Source organism: Gymnogyps californianus, chromosome Z (assembly GCF_018139145.2).
Source record: "Gymnogyps californianus isolate 813 chromosome Z, ASM1813914v2, whole genome shotgun sequence".
NCBI lineage: Eukaryota > Metazoa > Chordata > Aves > Accipitriformes > Cathartidae > Gymnogyps > Gymnogyps californianus.
Window position 1 is genome coordinate 18,183,981 of NC_059500.1, and position 16,183 is coordinate 18,200,163.

Genomic DNA, 16,183 nt, shown 5'->3' on the forward strand with positions numbered 1-16,183 from the left:
TATGAATTTAAAGCATTAGTAGTCACAGAATTGTAAAGTATTTCTTCTGTTAAGACACCCAATAGCTACTTTTAGTAGTTTCTCTAAAGTGCGTATAAAAATATTTAATTCCAGGTGGAGAAACTCTTGACGAGTGTGGTTTAAAATTTTTGTTGGCTGTTCGACTTCACACATTTCTAACAACTTCACTTCCTCCTATACACCGAGCTCAGCTGCTTCACCAAGGTAACTGATGTGTTTTCTTAGATGAGGTGAATCTTAGTGATGTAGCTGTACATATGATTGCTGTGCTGTTGACATGCCTCTGCAGAATCAATGAGTTATTTTGTTGGTTTTTAAAAAAAAGTACTGTTGAATATGAATGTATGCCAGAGCAGAAAATGTCTGTTTTGTTTTAGGTAGAGGTCTTGGAATTCAAGTGATTTTTTTTTTTCCCCCTAACAATTTTTTAGTTTTAATTTTTTTCTATTTCCCCAAAAGAACTGGCTTTTCTGTACTTCTAGTACCATGTTGTTCCAGTAACGTTCTGCAGGAATAATGCAGTAGAAAATAGAGTACATATTTACTTAACTTTTTCCAAATATGTACTAAAAAACTATCTCGCAGTCTATTCAGACTTTAAATTTTTTTTCATATGCTTACTGTAATTATCTAGTGAACTATTTCAAACAGTTTTCTTTGGTATAGTTTTAAGTCGTTCCAACCTGATATTGCAGATGACAGAATGACATGGATTTGATTAGGCCTAATCAAATCTAAAGGACTGGCTGTGATTGCTTCTTTACCCTTTCATTAGTCATCATGACAGTTGATGGCATTTCCAGTTTCATGGCTTGTCACCCCTCAGCTGTATCAGAGATTGGAATTTGCCAGGACTGCCACAACAGAGTACTGCTGAGTTAGCGCTCTGGTGGAATACTTTTAGTTGAGATACTTCTGCTTCTGCTGAGCTCAGAAATTGGTGAGAGTAAGAAGTACCTCCAAGGCATCTGCAGAGGTGCAGTTGAATGTGTCTCTGTGCAAGGAAGCATCTCCTCGCCCTCACTAGAGTTGCAATTATCCATAGCAAGCTATGCTGCTGCTTAGTAATTGATACCTTCCTCGTGATTTTTTTCTTCCAGTTTTCTTTTGTATCTCTATCCTCAAACCTGTTTCCTATTGTGATTATCTGAAACTTTGCATTTTCTAATCCAAGTCAAAATGGTGAGCCTACCTTTCAAAACTTTGAAAAGTTTAATTAGTATGTTGCACTTTGTATCATGGCTAATCCTAATGCCACCCACTATAAATATATTTTGAGCTTCAGTCAGTAACTCCGTTCTTTGCAAATTTACATAAAGAGTTTGCAGGTGAAAAAATGTTTTCATCTGTATGAGCTTTCTTTAATATTTGGTATGCAGTGCTTACAAATATTCTTAAATTTCTGTTGCCTCATCAGCAATGCACTTAGAAATCCAAAATAAACAATTCAACCCTCTTCCCTTCTCCCTTTCCCACCCCCCTGACTTCAGATTCTGGATTATCCTATTAGTGAATCTTTTTTTTTTTTTTTTTTTTTTTTTTTTTTTAATGGCTTATTATGTAGGCTTATCTACTAGTCATTTTGCCTGGGCATTTCATTCAGTAGCGGAAGAAGAACTACTGAGCATGCTCCCTGCAGTGCAGAAAGGAGATCCAACATGGTCAGAACTCAGAGCTATGGGTGTAGGATGGTGGGTTCGAAATATCCATAGCCTGCGGAAATGCATAGAAAAGGTAATCATAGCATTCTGAAACAAAATTACCAAACTTTTTTCAAACAGCTGTCCTCTGATCTTTATCTTCTATTTATGCGGTTTTAAATTTTTAGATTCAGTGTTTCTGAATGTTCTGTGCCGTATTTTTTTTGTACATATAGTTTATTGTATGAACATGAACTTTTGTATTTAACTATTTTTTTCAGTGCTTTAGGTTTCAAATTCCAGTGTGAAGTACATTTTCGGCTTTTAGATATTCCATTTTGAAGGTGACAGTGTACAATGCTTGTTGTGGATGCTCAAGACACAGATTGAGCATGTAGTTGGTTTTTATAGCAAAATTAGGAAACAAGTTATGGAAAAAGGTTCTCCTTAGAAACCTATCAGAAGAGGGGTCAACTAAGATATTGTACATCTGTCTTGCAAGTTGATACATTTCCATGATAACAAAATCTCCTATTGTTTTGTTTTGGCTTGGGTTTTTTTTTTTTAAATATGTATTTTAATCATCACAGATGCGGCAGTAAGCCTAACCTCATTGTCACTTGTTTTAAGCTCTTGGAAAAGCCAGGTGTGTTGAGCTAGAAAATGACATGCGCAAGATCCTTTCACTACAAAGCGCAAAGTAGTAAAATGCATGTTTCTTACTTTTCAATCTTCAGCAATTAATCGTCACTTTATGAAACTTACCTGCCTTGCATTTAAAAAATTCCAAGTATTCTAGGCCTGCATTTAAGAGTTACCTTACATGGGTCTTGGATTATTCTTGCTGCCACTTACCCCTTTCTCCTTTCCAACCTCCAAAAGTAATCTCCTGTAGACAGCTTTTCTCCTGTTCAGGACTCTATCTGTCCTTTGATTACCAGAGCAACTAATAAATTAATTTTTTTTATGATTTTGGGAACTGATTTCAGATGTAGGCATTCCCATTTGATCTGCCAAAAAGCTTCTAGAACTAGAAAAGCATTAGCTAAATGATATCAAACAAAGACAAGGGGTTGAACCTGTGGTATCTTCATGCGTTCTTATGTCAGACTTACAGGGAGAGGAGGGATCCTGTATTAAAGAGAACTTCCAAACACTACGGGGCATGGAATACCAGAAGCAACAAGAATCCCATTTAAGATTCATTTAAATTTTGGTTGTTTTTTTGCTGTTGAACTGTCTTCACAGGTGGCTAAAGCAGCCTTTCAGCGAAACAATGATCCACTTGATGCGGCCATTTTTTACCTCGCAATGAAAAAGAAGGCTGTGATCTGGGGATTATACAGGTAGGAGACAGGCAAGCTGTTACATGGGGTTTCATACTGTCTGGTATAATTTTGGGAAAAAAGTTGAATGTGATGGTAATCCAAAAGAAGCACAAATATTACCATTGAAAGCTGAGAATGGATTTCTAAATTAGTCACTACATTGAATGGGTAGTTTTTTAAAAAGCTTCTTGTGTTTGCTGAGGTAATTTAGTTGCTCTTTCTGAAGGTAGATGCTTCAAGTTTTACTCTCAAATCTACTGTGATTTCAATCACTGCTTAATTCTGATTTACTTTTGAGGACTACCAGTGTAGTGTGTGGAATGACATGGCTATCTTTTAGAAAAGTGTTTGTTGTTATAAATTTTACCTTAAGTTCACAGGACTGAATTAAGTCTGTCTTTAAAACTGATGTTTCATAATACAACATTCAATGTTGCAAACTTTTTGAAAAGTAGTTTGCATTGTCACTTACTCTTAAGAGCTCACCTGGGAAAAATGAGCTTTTCTGTATCTGTATCAAGTTAACTGAAAATACCATTAGTTTTTGTATTTACTAAAGTTTTTGTTATTTTTAAATATGAAGCCTCCTATGTTCCCAGTGTGGTGAGAGGCTCTGCATTTCCTAATGAAAAGATCTGTGTAAAATTCTACTGGCATCTGAGGAAATGAAGAGCCATAATGTATCTAGTAAAATATATAATATTTGTATCAATTATGTTCAATATGCAGGTCCCAAAAAGATACTAAAATGACACAGTTTTTTGGAAACAACTTTACTGAGGACAGATGGCGTAAAGCAGCATTAAAGAATGCTTTTTCTTTGCTTGGCAAACAGCGTTTTGAACATTCTGCAGCGTTTTTCTTGTTGGCAGGACACTTAAAAGATGCAGTGGAGGTAATAAAATAATGAACTTTTTAAAAAATGTTTAAGACTGTTATATTGTCTCAAACTTACAAATATGTTGAAGAATGCGACTTTCATTTTGCAGTAGTATGACCCGTGAAGGTTCTGGTTTGTTTGTGCTCCCTCCCCCCGCAATTAATGACAAATACAAATCCTTGATCTTTACATTTTGATTCTGTTTTAGTTCTCATATTACTGATGCTAAAAAGTCCCATGGTTAATTTTTCCGTAATAATATTAAGAGGCCTACCTGCCATTAACTTGCTTTCAGATTGTCTGCCCTGTCATATATGAGGACAACGTAGCTTTTCATTAGGAAGTTCCATATCTGAAAATGAAGGCTTTTTGGCAGGGATGTGGGTTGGCTGCTAGAATCCCTTCACAAAAAAATTATTTCCTTGGTCTGTTTGAATTGAAAAGCTGGGAGGAAATTCAGCTCTTTGATAATGAAGGATTTGTTCTGTAAGCTTTGTAACAAAAACATCCAGCTTCAAGAGGTGGCATGTGCACACTGACAGTGATTTATTGAAGCCAATTGATTTCAAAGATCTGTTGTCATGTCAGACTTAAACTGAAGAAGTTGCAAATCAGATCTTGCATATAATAGTTGGCCACAGCTATTCTGCGTAGTTGCTGCTAATTTTTTGTGGAATTGGTAGACCTACTTATCTCAATCTGAACAGATTCATGTCACTTCCTATCTGGTGATCATTTTAACCAGAGGAGAAATTACGATGTTTGGTCTTGTGAATATATTTCTTTTCAATTAGGTCTGCCTTGAAAAACTGAATGACATTCAATTGGCTCTTGTAATATCAAGACTTTATGAGTCGGAGTTTGAAGTATCTAGTACTTATAAATCTGTACTACAGAAGAGAATTTTGGGAAGTGTGTTTCCTGGAAAAGAGAGCTCAGGAAACATGCACTGTGACCCTTTTCTGCGAAGTATGGCTTACTGGATTTTGGAAGATTATAGCAATGCTCTTGACACTTTGATTAAACATTCTGTTGAAGATGAAGGAGGTAAGAATACGAGTATTTTGCCTGTTAGGTTGGTTTTAACTGTTTGTTCATTTAAGTCGTAGTTTCTTAAAGCGTAGTCTGAACAAGACCAGGTACTGCACAGTTGCTTACCGTTGCTAGTAAATAGCTTGCTGTAGCAGTGTATGTGGTTTTTATAGTATATGTGGTGACTATGTTGTTGTTGTTCTGTATCCCATGAATGGATACTTAATTTATCCTTTAAGTATGTGAATATCAGAATAATGAGAATGACCCTGCAGTGATGCAGCTGTTTTTCCAGCAGCAGCTTAAAGATTAAGAGACAAATTAACTTCAACAGTTAATTTGACTCCATCACAACTTAGAAAAAAATTTCTGATTGCACAGTTACATAGCAGGTAAGACATGGTGTTTTGTAGCTTTTAGTCCTTTGGAAGAATGATTGACCACAATGATAAACTGCCATAGAAAAGATTTTCATATTTACTATGATACAAGGAGGCCCACGTGGTGCTTGAAATAGCATGTAAGTCTCCTAAAGTGATTCTTTTCCCTCTTCACTTGCTAGCTTTATAGGCCTTCTAAGAATCAGCTGTATTATTTCCTGAAGTTAATGTTCTCAAGGAAGTTAAATGTTTGAAGTCCCTAGTAGTTAGCATGCTAGCTGGTTTTGGTCCTGGCTACTGAGAGAAACTTGATGGGGATAAATGAAGACTCGAATCCCCAGAGTTGTGTAATTCATTTTAAAAACTGATTTCAGTAGAAGTTACATGCCTCAGGATAATTTTGAGCAAATGAGGGATATAGTGTTCAGTTGTTTCCGTCTTGGTCACATCCTGCTGTGTAAAATCATTTTTAAATGTTACTAATTCTTCTTTAATCAGTTCAGTGGCTTGTTCATGGTGTTTTGCTTTATTTTCTTACTTAAAAGGTGCTCTTGCATGTACCTTTTCCTATTATCTGTAGTTAATTGTGCCGTAACTGCTGATAGAGGAAACAGTAAGGGCCTATCTCAGCTAACCCGGACTCTTTGAAAGCTGTGTGAATCGTCCTGTGCTGACGCTCATATCTTTTCATGGGTTTTCGTGTTAGGATTTTGGACATGAAAATAAAATGTGTAGGTCTGCACTGCTGTAGAATTCATTTATTTGTATGTCATACTGATATCAATATGTATAAATGTTATGGATTTTCTAGTTTTATTACAAGTTGCATTTTTTAAGAGGTAGACAAAATAAAAAATACTAATAAAAAAATTTAAAAAAATACTTGGTTTTGAAGTAAAAGTCTTCAGTAAGCTGTAACATCTTATTGTCATTTAATGGTGGAGACTTCAGAAATCTAAACTGAACAGGAACGTGAGCTTGTTTTACTCCACTAGAACTGACCTGACTGCAAGGAAAAGAAATGGCAGCTGTTTTAAATTAAAGGTCTTACCAGCTCTCCCACTCAAGCTTCTCTTTTTGGTAGTGATTAGGTTTGGCAGTGTCCTCCCTCCTAAGATATTAAAATGATAAAGGTGCAAAGGAAGGTGAAAAGGGGGGTGCAATGAAGTAAACAATAGAATGAATATTAAGACCTAATAGCCTTCTGATGAACTTAGAACTTTGCAGATGGATTATTTCATACAGAATGGTAGATTTTCCTCATGATGCAATATCTTTTCAGATGAAGGAGGTGGCTCATCAAGTTGTAATCCTGCAGTGTTTAACTTCTATAACTACTTAAGAACACATCCTCTCTTGTTAAGACGTCATTTTGGCTCTTCTGATACATCTTCCACACACATTTGCCTGACAGTAGAAAATGGATTAGCTGACAAAATCAACCTAGGCGAAAGACGGCTGTTTTTCACCACTGCATATGCTCATCTAAAAGCTGGTTGTCCTATGTTGGCCTTAGAAGTGTTATCAAAGATGCCCAAAGTTGTCAAGAGGTCAAAGTCATTCTGTAGATCCCCTGGTTTAATGGATACTAGTAAAGATTTCTCACTGTCTTCTCCAGTTAAAGAGTTGGAAACAAAAGACCAGTCTTCCAGTGTTGATTGGTCACAGCCAGTATTGAATGGACTAGGTTCATCTTCAGATTGTTCATCAGGAAAACATTCAAGTTCAACTCTTTTCTTTGACTGGAGCCAGCCAAGTGTGGTATTCCAAGATGAACGCTTGAAACTACAGTCAGACAGTGATGAAAGTGATGAGAGTGAAGATTCTTCCCTGGTAATGAAAGAGCTAAAACCTCTGAAGAAAACTGAAAAATTATATGAAACAAGTTCTAGCTACACAGAATCTTTTAGTGTAGTTGATGACAAAGATATTCTAAGTCCATCAGAAGATATAATTTCAGCACAGCTGAAGTTTAGAGCATGCCTGAAAATTCTTACTGTAGAGCTTCGTACACTCTCCACCGGTTATGAGGTAGATGGTGGGAAGTTGAGGTATCAGCTTTATCAGTGGCTTGAAAGAGAAGTGGTAGCTCTTCAAAAGACCTGTGATTATAGTGTTGAAGTAGAAGAGGTACAGTCAGGAATTAGTGTGATGCCAGAGGAAGCCGCATTACATGAAAACACTGAAGACTTAGCTGACCAGCAAAAAAATATGCTACAGAAAGAAGACTTTCAGAAAAGACGTCAATGGCTTCTGAAATATCAGTCTCTCCTAAGAATGTTCCTTAGTTACTGTATACTTCATGGCTCTCATGGTGGAGGTTTGGCATCTGTCAGAATGGAATTAATTCTGCTATTGCAGGAATCTCAGCAGGTATGTGGGGGAGCTTAGTTTGTGTTTTCTCTGCTTCAGATTTGTTGTAGATCTTTTTGAATGTGTTTCATATTGATGAAGTTTTCCTACTATAGCATGCACCTGTTTTATAATAAATGTAATACTGTTTTTATCATGTTATGTTTTCTGTAGGTTGTGGGTTTTTTGTTGTTTAGAATCCCCTTCCCCTCTTTCAAAAGTTCTTCTGTTCCCTTTAGGAAGCTGTACTATCACTTTGCGTGTGTGTTTCTTGCTTGTTTTTAGGAGCAGTCAATACAGATACCTTCCAGCCCTCTACCAGAGCAAAGCTCCATACCTCTCCTATTTGCTTGCACAGCTAGTGCCAAAACAGTGGTGGCTAATCCGTTGCTACATCTTGGTAACTTAACTCATGATATATTACATGCCATAATAAACCTTGATTCGCCACCTCATCCAGATACTTGGAACAACAAGGTGTGTATTTTTTTTATAGTTCTTTGGGTTTGTTGTTGTTGTCATTGTCCAGTTTGCTGAAGTCATGAATCTTTTTCTGACAGCATGAAAACTTTCTAGTGTGCCTACCTGTGACAAGTAATAAAACTGTAGAACATAAATATTTTCTGTAGTACTTATCTCAGGCTAAAATAATGTCTGCTGATTATTACTTATTGTGGAGGTGTTGAGCATCTAGTTCAACAAGCTGAAGTAGATTGGCATCTCTCAGGACTGGATGTTTGTCCAGGATGACATCTGTTACAGAAAACATGTACTACACTATCAGTGTCACATTTGTCTTTATGACAATATGATCATTACTTCTGTTTTATTAATGGTAAACTCTGCATTTCAGTCCTAGACCTAAGTAAAATTAAGTTTTGAAGTATAAAAACTGATTGTCAGCAAAGTGCAGTAAACTCAGACTTTTTTGTGAAACAGTGTATATGTTCATACCATAAAATATAGTCTGTTTTTTTAAAGTTATGTTTCTGTAAGATTTCTCCTGTATTTAACCTTGGACTGGAAACCAAACTTAGTGTTAGGTTAAATCTTTACTGAAATTTTGTATGTCTAAGGTCCCAAATCATGTTTACTTTTACTAGGGATTTCTAGAGAACACTCGAGCTTGCTCAGTTCCTAGTCTGTGCTTCGTTTCAGAGGGAACAGACAAATAAGGATAATAAACTCATTTTTTTAACTGAACCTTTTTGATCAACAGATTCTCTAGCTCTTTACATGTGTTCTGTGATACGTTAAGAAAAGAATCAGCTATGATAAAAATAGTGATCAGTGTGATACTGAGTAAATTGTGTGTCTGAGAGCTGCACGAGAATTGGTCAAAAACTAAGCTGCGTTATAATTTTCATTCTGAAGCAAAGCCTTTGTATTCTGAGCCAGCATATTGCTACTGTCTTAGGGTATAATCACTTAGACTTGTATAGAGGTTTAACGTATTGCTGTTTCTTAATTGAAAACATTGCAGCTAGAGCTGATCTGTGATTATGGGTTGGTGGGGTGAGTGAGTGCTTCCCCTTCCCTTTCATTGCAAAGTTAATTGATTTATCTGAACTAAATTCTGAAAAGAAGGTGGCTTTGTAATTTATTTTTGCCGTAAGTGCTTATATCTTCCGTATTCAGTGCTTGTTCCACTGTTACAAATCTGTGTGCATGAAAGGCTGTGATACTAACCACTGTTCATCTTGAGTGTAATATGTTCTATAAAACTTGTCTTACAGATATATGTAATGCATACCTTAGCAGCGTCACTCTCTGCTTGCATCTACCAATGTCTTTGTGATGGCCACAGCTACAGGTAAAGGTCTACGAAAAGTACTTTTTAGAGAACGATCAACACTGTCTCGCTGTGGTGGTGGTATAATAGATAGTGCACCAGAAGGCAGTGCTCACACCTGCCTACATCTAGAAAGGGCTATCACTTGAATAGTTTTAAACATAACTTTTTTAATAAATACGACATCCCACTTTTCTGTTTCACAGCTCATTTCAAGCAAATCAGTTCACTGGAACAGTGTATCAGACAGTGCTATTAACTCAGCGCCATTCCCTAAGAACAAGCTTAGAAGAAACAGTGACTCCCAATACATCACCTGCTCAGTGGCCAGGTATCTAGAGTTGATTTGTTTCTTTCCTCTTAAGGAAAACTTAATTGTCTGGATCCACTGTAAGAGTATGTAGCTATGTTCTGGACCTAGTAGTATTTGTAACAGCTGTGTGGTAAAAATAAGTTCTTGTAATAAAATTTTATCTTCATTTTTCAAAAGTTGTAAGCTACTAATTCTGGTTATTCACTAAGACAAGTTGATTTATATTGCTTTTTCTTGCCAAAAAATGTTAGTGGGGGCTCTAGTAAGGGCAAGTCAATGGAAACTAAGGTGTTGTCCTGTGCTCTACTTGCTCCCCCTGCAGGCAACAGGTCAGTCTCACCATTATTCTACTTGCTTACTCTTGAAAAGGACTTGAAAGGCTTAGTTTGTGCTCCATCTCAGAATGATTGTAGCTTATGTATAACTTTTGAACTAACTTGAAACTATTAACAATGAGAAGTTTATAATGAGTTATGTTTTTCTGTAGCTCTAAAATCCATATAGGACTTCAGGTAATTCTTAACGTGTGCTGGGATCTAAGCTAATGAAGCTACACTGGTCACATTAGAGGGAGTGTGGGCTATGTAATATATGTCTGTATGAGCTTCAGTTTACAGCACTAACTTTAATGTAAGCGTAACCAAGAAATACGCTTTCATAATATGGGATTTGTTTTTTCAATATAAATTTCACATTAAAAAAATCTTTTGGAGAACCTTAAGCAGTCTTTGTGTTTGATGCTATACTGTTTTTTCTTTTCCGCAAAACGTTCTGTCACTGAATCTACAGATTTTAGAGAGAAATTAGATTGTCATCTGTTTTCTTCTTATTTCATTAGTTGCAGAGTTAAATTTCTGATTAATGAGACAAGGGGTTGTTAGCAGTTGTGCTTGTAGGTAACATCACCTTGAATTGATTTCTCTATTTTTTTAATAGCTTCACATGCTTTATGTGCAAATGGGAGGGTATGACACAAAGCAGAATTCTTTGGCCACTGCTGTTTGTATTTTCACTGACGTGCACAAAGTGACACAGTCAGAGCCACATCTGAAACTCTACAACCTTTTGTGGGAGCATAAAAACACTGCAAGATGTTTAGTACTGGGGTGAAAGAACGCTTTTCAGACAACGCATAGTTCAAGTTGATGCCCATGATTTTTGGTTCGTTTTACCACTGTAAAGCGAGAATATAACATTTCAACTTACAGCGTTATGCTGGAGTTATAAACCTAACTGGTGAAACAAACACCACAGGAAAGTCAATGAGCAGATGTGTATTTTTATTTTAAGTATAAGATTTGGATGCTATGTGTTGAATATACTGTGAGGCACTGGATTGAAAGTAGAGAATAAAGAGCTAACCCTTTGCTGAAAGAGTTGAGGAGCCAGAAAAGAGAGCTTGATATATGGGGGGAAGAAAGATTCATGTAAGTAATGTAACTAAATGTTGTATTATAGAGTTTCAGTACCACGGAGCTGAATTAAAGCTGCCAGTGTTTTATTTAAGATATATCCCAAAATTTGAGTGCTTTTTTGTGATTTTTTTTCCCTCTTATTCTTGAAAAGTTACTATGTATTTCTTTAACTGTCAGTCCAAAATATGAAGCTGAAAAGCTATAATAAACTGTTATAAATAAATAGCATGCCACTTTCTCCTGGAGTTTTCAATTTCTTCTAAAACTTAGAATTTTTCTGCATTCGAAGGCACTAAATAACGTAGGTTGCCAATGAAAATACCCATGATAATCCAGAGTATGTTCACACACACATATATGCTTTTGCCTTTTTTTTTTTTTTAATAAACAGGAATAACAGCTCTAATACGCCTCTTGAATTCTGCTGGTGAGGAAGCCCAGCCAGGTCTCACAGTTTTACTTTGTGAAATTCTAACTGCGGTCTATCTGAGTCTGTTCATCCATGGCCTAGCAACACATTCTAGCAATGAGTTGTATAGAATTATGGCTCATCCACTTAACAACAAAATGTGGTCTGCTGTCTTTGGAGGAGGAGCTCATACGCCCAGCAGAGGACAACTGCAATTAAAGACAAAAACTGGTTAGTTCTATTGTTTTACTTATATTTGTCTTCTGGGTTTTTTAAGAAAATGATGTGACTGCTGAAAGCTTAAGAGTAACTGCTTTAAATAGTTCGTGTTCAGTTAGAATTCAATATGGTTTTAGATATGCAAAGAAAAACAAGGATCTAAAATTATTGGCATGGATATTGTGTAGAAGAGAGTGGGAAGCAGGAGTGAATGTTATTGGAATAAGGTTTCCAAGTAGCACAATTGCTGTAATGTGAGGGAGTTAAGTTCATCTTAAAGAGAAAATTTTCAGTACTATTACAGCCTAGTTTTTAATGTTAATTTTAAAGCTTTCCAGTTCTCTCGTAACAGGAATATATTTCCATTTTACAAATACAGTATGTTTTCTCTCTTTGGCAGGTAGGCACTTCCCAATGCCTAGCCCACATCAGGTAGTAGTGTTCTCCATGGAATGCGTGGGGTTTTCCAAATCCCTTACCGCCTTCAGTACTCATAGTCCTACCAAATCTTCAGGCAAGATACTAGATTTAGTACTAGGCCTCTACATGCAGTTTGCTATGTGTGATTTTTTTGCATATGCAGAAAGACAGAAAAACTTCTGTTTGCAAGCCATGACATCAAAATTTACAGTGAAGTTTTGTAATTAAAGCAACAGTTGAATTGGGCCTTCTTAAAAAAGATTGGCAATGCTGTTGTATTCGTACTATGCTTCATTTGAAAACAAATATAAAATGACTTTGACCATGGTTTGAAAGGATCAGAAGTGTTTCATATCTTTGTTGGAGAGCTGCTTGTTTTGCTTTTTGCATATAAGCATTATTATGCATGTGGATTTCTAAGCGTTCATTCTAGACATTACAAAGAAAAGGTGTCTTGTTGATATTCAGTTTTGATAGTCTGAGAATCCTTTAGGAAAGCAAACAACCTTCAACTGTTAAATTCAGATGATGATAAATTATCCTGAGGTCCAGAATGAATTCTGTAATGCTTTTCTTTTTGGTACAGATTTGTGCTTTGTGATATAGTTGGACTTCTGTAAAACCAAGAGCAACAATCCTACAGATTATCTAATTTTTTAAAAGTAAGATTTTTGTAAAGATAAATTTACTTGAACTATGGTGACTTTGTACATCACATCTGAATATATATAAATAAAATAAACTATATATTATTATATTATTATTGATATTAGATGTATGTTACATATAAAAATGTCTTACCTTGCATTTAAGGAGAACTGAAAATGTAGTCTAAATACAGACTTTGTCAGGCATTTAGAAAAGTATTTTCAGAGTAGAGATCTTTAATAAAAAGTGAGTTCTTATTCTAGATCTGATCAGTTTTCTCTGTGGTATTAAATAAATATTTCTCATTACCATTTTGTTAAGGTAAATATATTTGCAGTATCAGAATTATTGGAAGGCATAACTGGCTTTTGTTGGCAATTATAAGTTTCCTAGGTGTTGGTAACTGTATACTGAGGTGTGTTAATGCTGCTGCTACTACTGTTTTAAAATAAGATAATTGGTTTTACATAGAAGCGTATTCTGAAATGTATACTAAATGCCTGCCTACTGCATGTTTTTCTTAAAAAGGAATGCTGGCTGTCTGATCGCAGAATTAGTAAAACTTGCTGGAAGAATCAAGAAGCTGAAACTGAAAATTTAAGGGAAGATGGGACCTTTTTAAATACTAATTTAGGGATAATTAAACACTGGAGAAGGGGCCTAGAGAGGTTGTGGAGTCTCCATCTTTGGAGTTATTAAAAACTTGAACAAACCAGGCCATCACCTAAGTCAGCCCAGTTCTGAGCAAGGGATTGGATCAGGTCCCTTCCACGTAATTCTAGGATTCTGTAGGTCTATTATTTGTTTTTAATGCATGTTTATCTAGAGGAAATTTGGGGGAAAGAATTTTGGAGGAACATCTTTCTCTGTCACTTTAAATCAAAAAAAAAAAGGAAGAAAGGAAAAAAAAATAGACCCTCAGTGAAGCAGAGGAGTCAGAATAAAATCAGCTATATTTCTGTGCCTTTACTGCCATCTTTTTTTCTTCTGACACCCAGAAACAAACACTGAGAAGTGACTGGAATGCTTGTTCCAGTCAACTACAGCACGTTCTTCCATAATATGATTTAGACTTTGTATAGCTTCCCATTTAGTTATGCATAACTAGACTCTATTAAGTTTATTTTTAGATCTTTGTGAAATGTTTTCACTCTCAAATGGAGATCAAAAGCCAAAAATTCTTAACACTAAGAAGTCTAATAACACTACATGTCCTGCACGTCTTCTCCTCCCCCCCCCGCCCCCCCTCCCCCCCTATCCTTCAGCACTTTATCTGAATGCGAATGTTGATCTCCAAGGTTCAAACTTGTTTTAAGAGATTATAGTACTATGTACAGTGCTGGCCAATAAAGTTATGTGATTTCCCTTTCTGCTCTTTGCTTTAGTTGACTTGAGCATATAATAGCTTCGGATATAAAATTTCTTTTAAATAAATATGATCTTTCTTTTGGACACAAACTAAAAAACAGGAACCAAAAAAATAGTTCCTGGTAGTCTTGTAAAATCCTGACCTCTGTTAGGAATTAGTTTGTATGAAAAACTATTGTTTTATTACCTCTTTCACAGTAAAGATCAGACAAAACATAGCAGTTTAAATGCTTGTTAGAGCTACCTGACACATTATACTTTCCAGCTGTCTTTCTTATTTTTGCAGTTGCAGCAAATGATTTTGACAAACTGGGTTAGCATTTTTGAGACTTTACATTATGTCTTAAAATTCTGGATATGTTTTGTTTTCAGAGACAATTAGCATCTGAAAAATAACCCTATTGTTGATTATAGTAGATCTTTTCAGAATCATATTTACCATATAGTTTATCTTCAAAACTGCCTCAGAAAACTGTTTTGTAACTTAAGTCTATATAGAGACGGTAAGTTCTCTATAATCCAGAGGGTTCTTAAGGAAAAGTTTGAATTTTGCTTTAACAGTTAGAAATCCAAAATTTCATTTCATACATTCAATTATTCCATGTTACAAGAGTAAATTAAATGCAAAACTACTTCCTAAACTTGAGTGTTTTACAAGTACACTTTATAGACTTAAAGTTGTCATTTTGGGTTTCAGATGTAGAAAATCAGAAATCTGATAATCCTTGACTATTAAGATGAGTTATTTTTCTCTGCTGATTGTCCTAACTTTCCAAGCAATTAAAAAAGTTTTAACACAAATATTATGTCTGAGTACTTTGGTAGGGAGAAATGGTAAACTGTCAGCTCTTACTGTGTTGAGTTTTACCTAACATGCGAGAGGTTTTGAGAAACAGATACCTTGATAATGAGGATGTGCACATAAAATTTATCCATGGGATGTGCAGTGCTGCTGTCAGTCTTATGCACATATTTCTCAACTGTTAGATCCTCTGAATTAATTTGTAGCTTTACTGTCCACAAACCATTATTCATGACCTCCTAGAAAACATACTGCCATTACAGATTTTTTTAAATGTCTGACTTAGAGTAACAGATCACCTAAGCAGAAGATTCGTTTAGTGTTTGGCCACATTTTGCTTAGGCAATTGTAAAGAAAAAACAAACCCTTAGAACTCTTGCATTTATCTGCTTGCTGTACCTACTGTGAGGTAGGTTTCATCCAGAATCTAAAACAAAACAACAACAACAAAAACTGAACTTGCATTAGTGTGCTTCAGACTAGAAACTTTCTGCTTCAGACTAGAAACTTTCTGCTTCAGACTAGAAACTTTCTGCTTCAGACTAGAAACTTTCTGCTTCAGACTAGAAACTTTCTGCTTCAGACTAGAAACTTTCTGCTTCAGACTAGAAACTTTCTGCTTCAGACTAGAAACTTTCTGCTTCAGACTAGAAACTTTCTGCTTCAGACTAGAAACTTTCTGCTTCAGACTAGAAACTTTCTGCTTCAGACTAGAAACTTTCTGCTTCAGACTAGAAACTTTCTGCTTCAGACTAGAAACTTTCTGCTTCAGACTAGAAACTTTCTGCTTCAGACTAGAAACTTTCTGCTTCAGACTAGAAACTTTCTGCTTCAGACTAGAAACTTTCTGCTTCAGACTAGAAACTTTCTGCTTCAGACTAGAAACTTTCTGCTTCAGACTAGAAACTTTCTGCTTCAGACTAGAAACTTTCTGCTTCAGACTAGAAACTTTCTGCTTCAGACTAGAAACTTTCTGCTTCAGACTATATCTGACAGTGCTATGTATCTGCTACTCAATTTAGCCAGCAAATCACAAACAACAGTAAAAAGTCTTCATGTTTAGACTTTATTTCCAGGAATGGCTTAATCTCAGAGCAGATGAAAGGATACAGATTCCTCAAATTTTAAAACCTTCCAGCTTGTGTAAGGACCTACAACAGCCAT

The 16,183-nt window shown here is 35.8% G+C and overlaps 1 protein-coding gene across 2 annotated transcripts in view; it reads left to right on the top strand.

Annotated features, from left to right (window-relative positions):
- The window catches only part of DMXL1 (Dmx like 1), an 85,793-nt gene that overhangs the window by 42,268 nt on the left and 27,342 nt on the right, over window positions 1–16,183 (top strand). For both annotated transcript variants that reach the window (XM_050913447.1, XM_050913448.1), the window contains exons 19-28: window positions 115–225; window positions 1,586–1,755; window positions 2,910–3,007; window positions 3,719–3,884; window positions 4,664–4,916; window positions 6,564–7,654; window positions 7,919–8,110; window positions 9,370–9,446; window positions 9,632–9,756; window positions 11,545–11,793. In XM_050913447.1, the coding sequence (XP_050769404.1) occupies window positions 115–225; window positions 1,586–1,755; window positions 2,910–3,007; window positions 3,719–3,884; window positions 4,664–4,916; window positions 6,564–7,654; window positions 7,919–8,110; window positions 9,370–9,446; window positions 9,632–9,756; window positions 11,545–11,793 (2,532 nt within the window). The remainder of the gene's footprint in view (window positions 1–114; window positions 226–1,585; window positions 1,756–2,909; window positions 3,008–3,718; window positions 3,885–4,663; window positions 4,917–6,563; window positions 7,655–7,918; window positions 8,111–9,369; window positions 9,447–9,631; window positions 9,757–11,544; window positions 11,794–16,183) is intronic.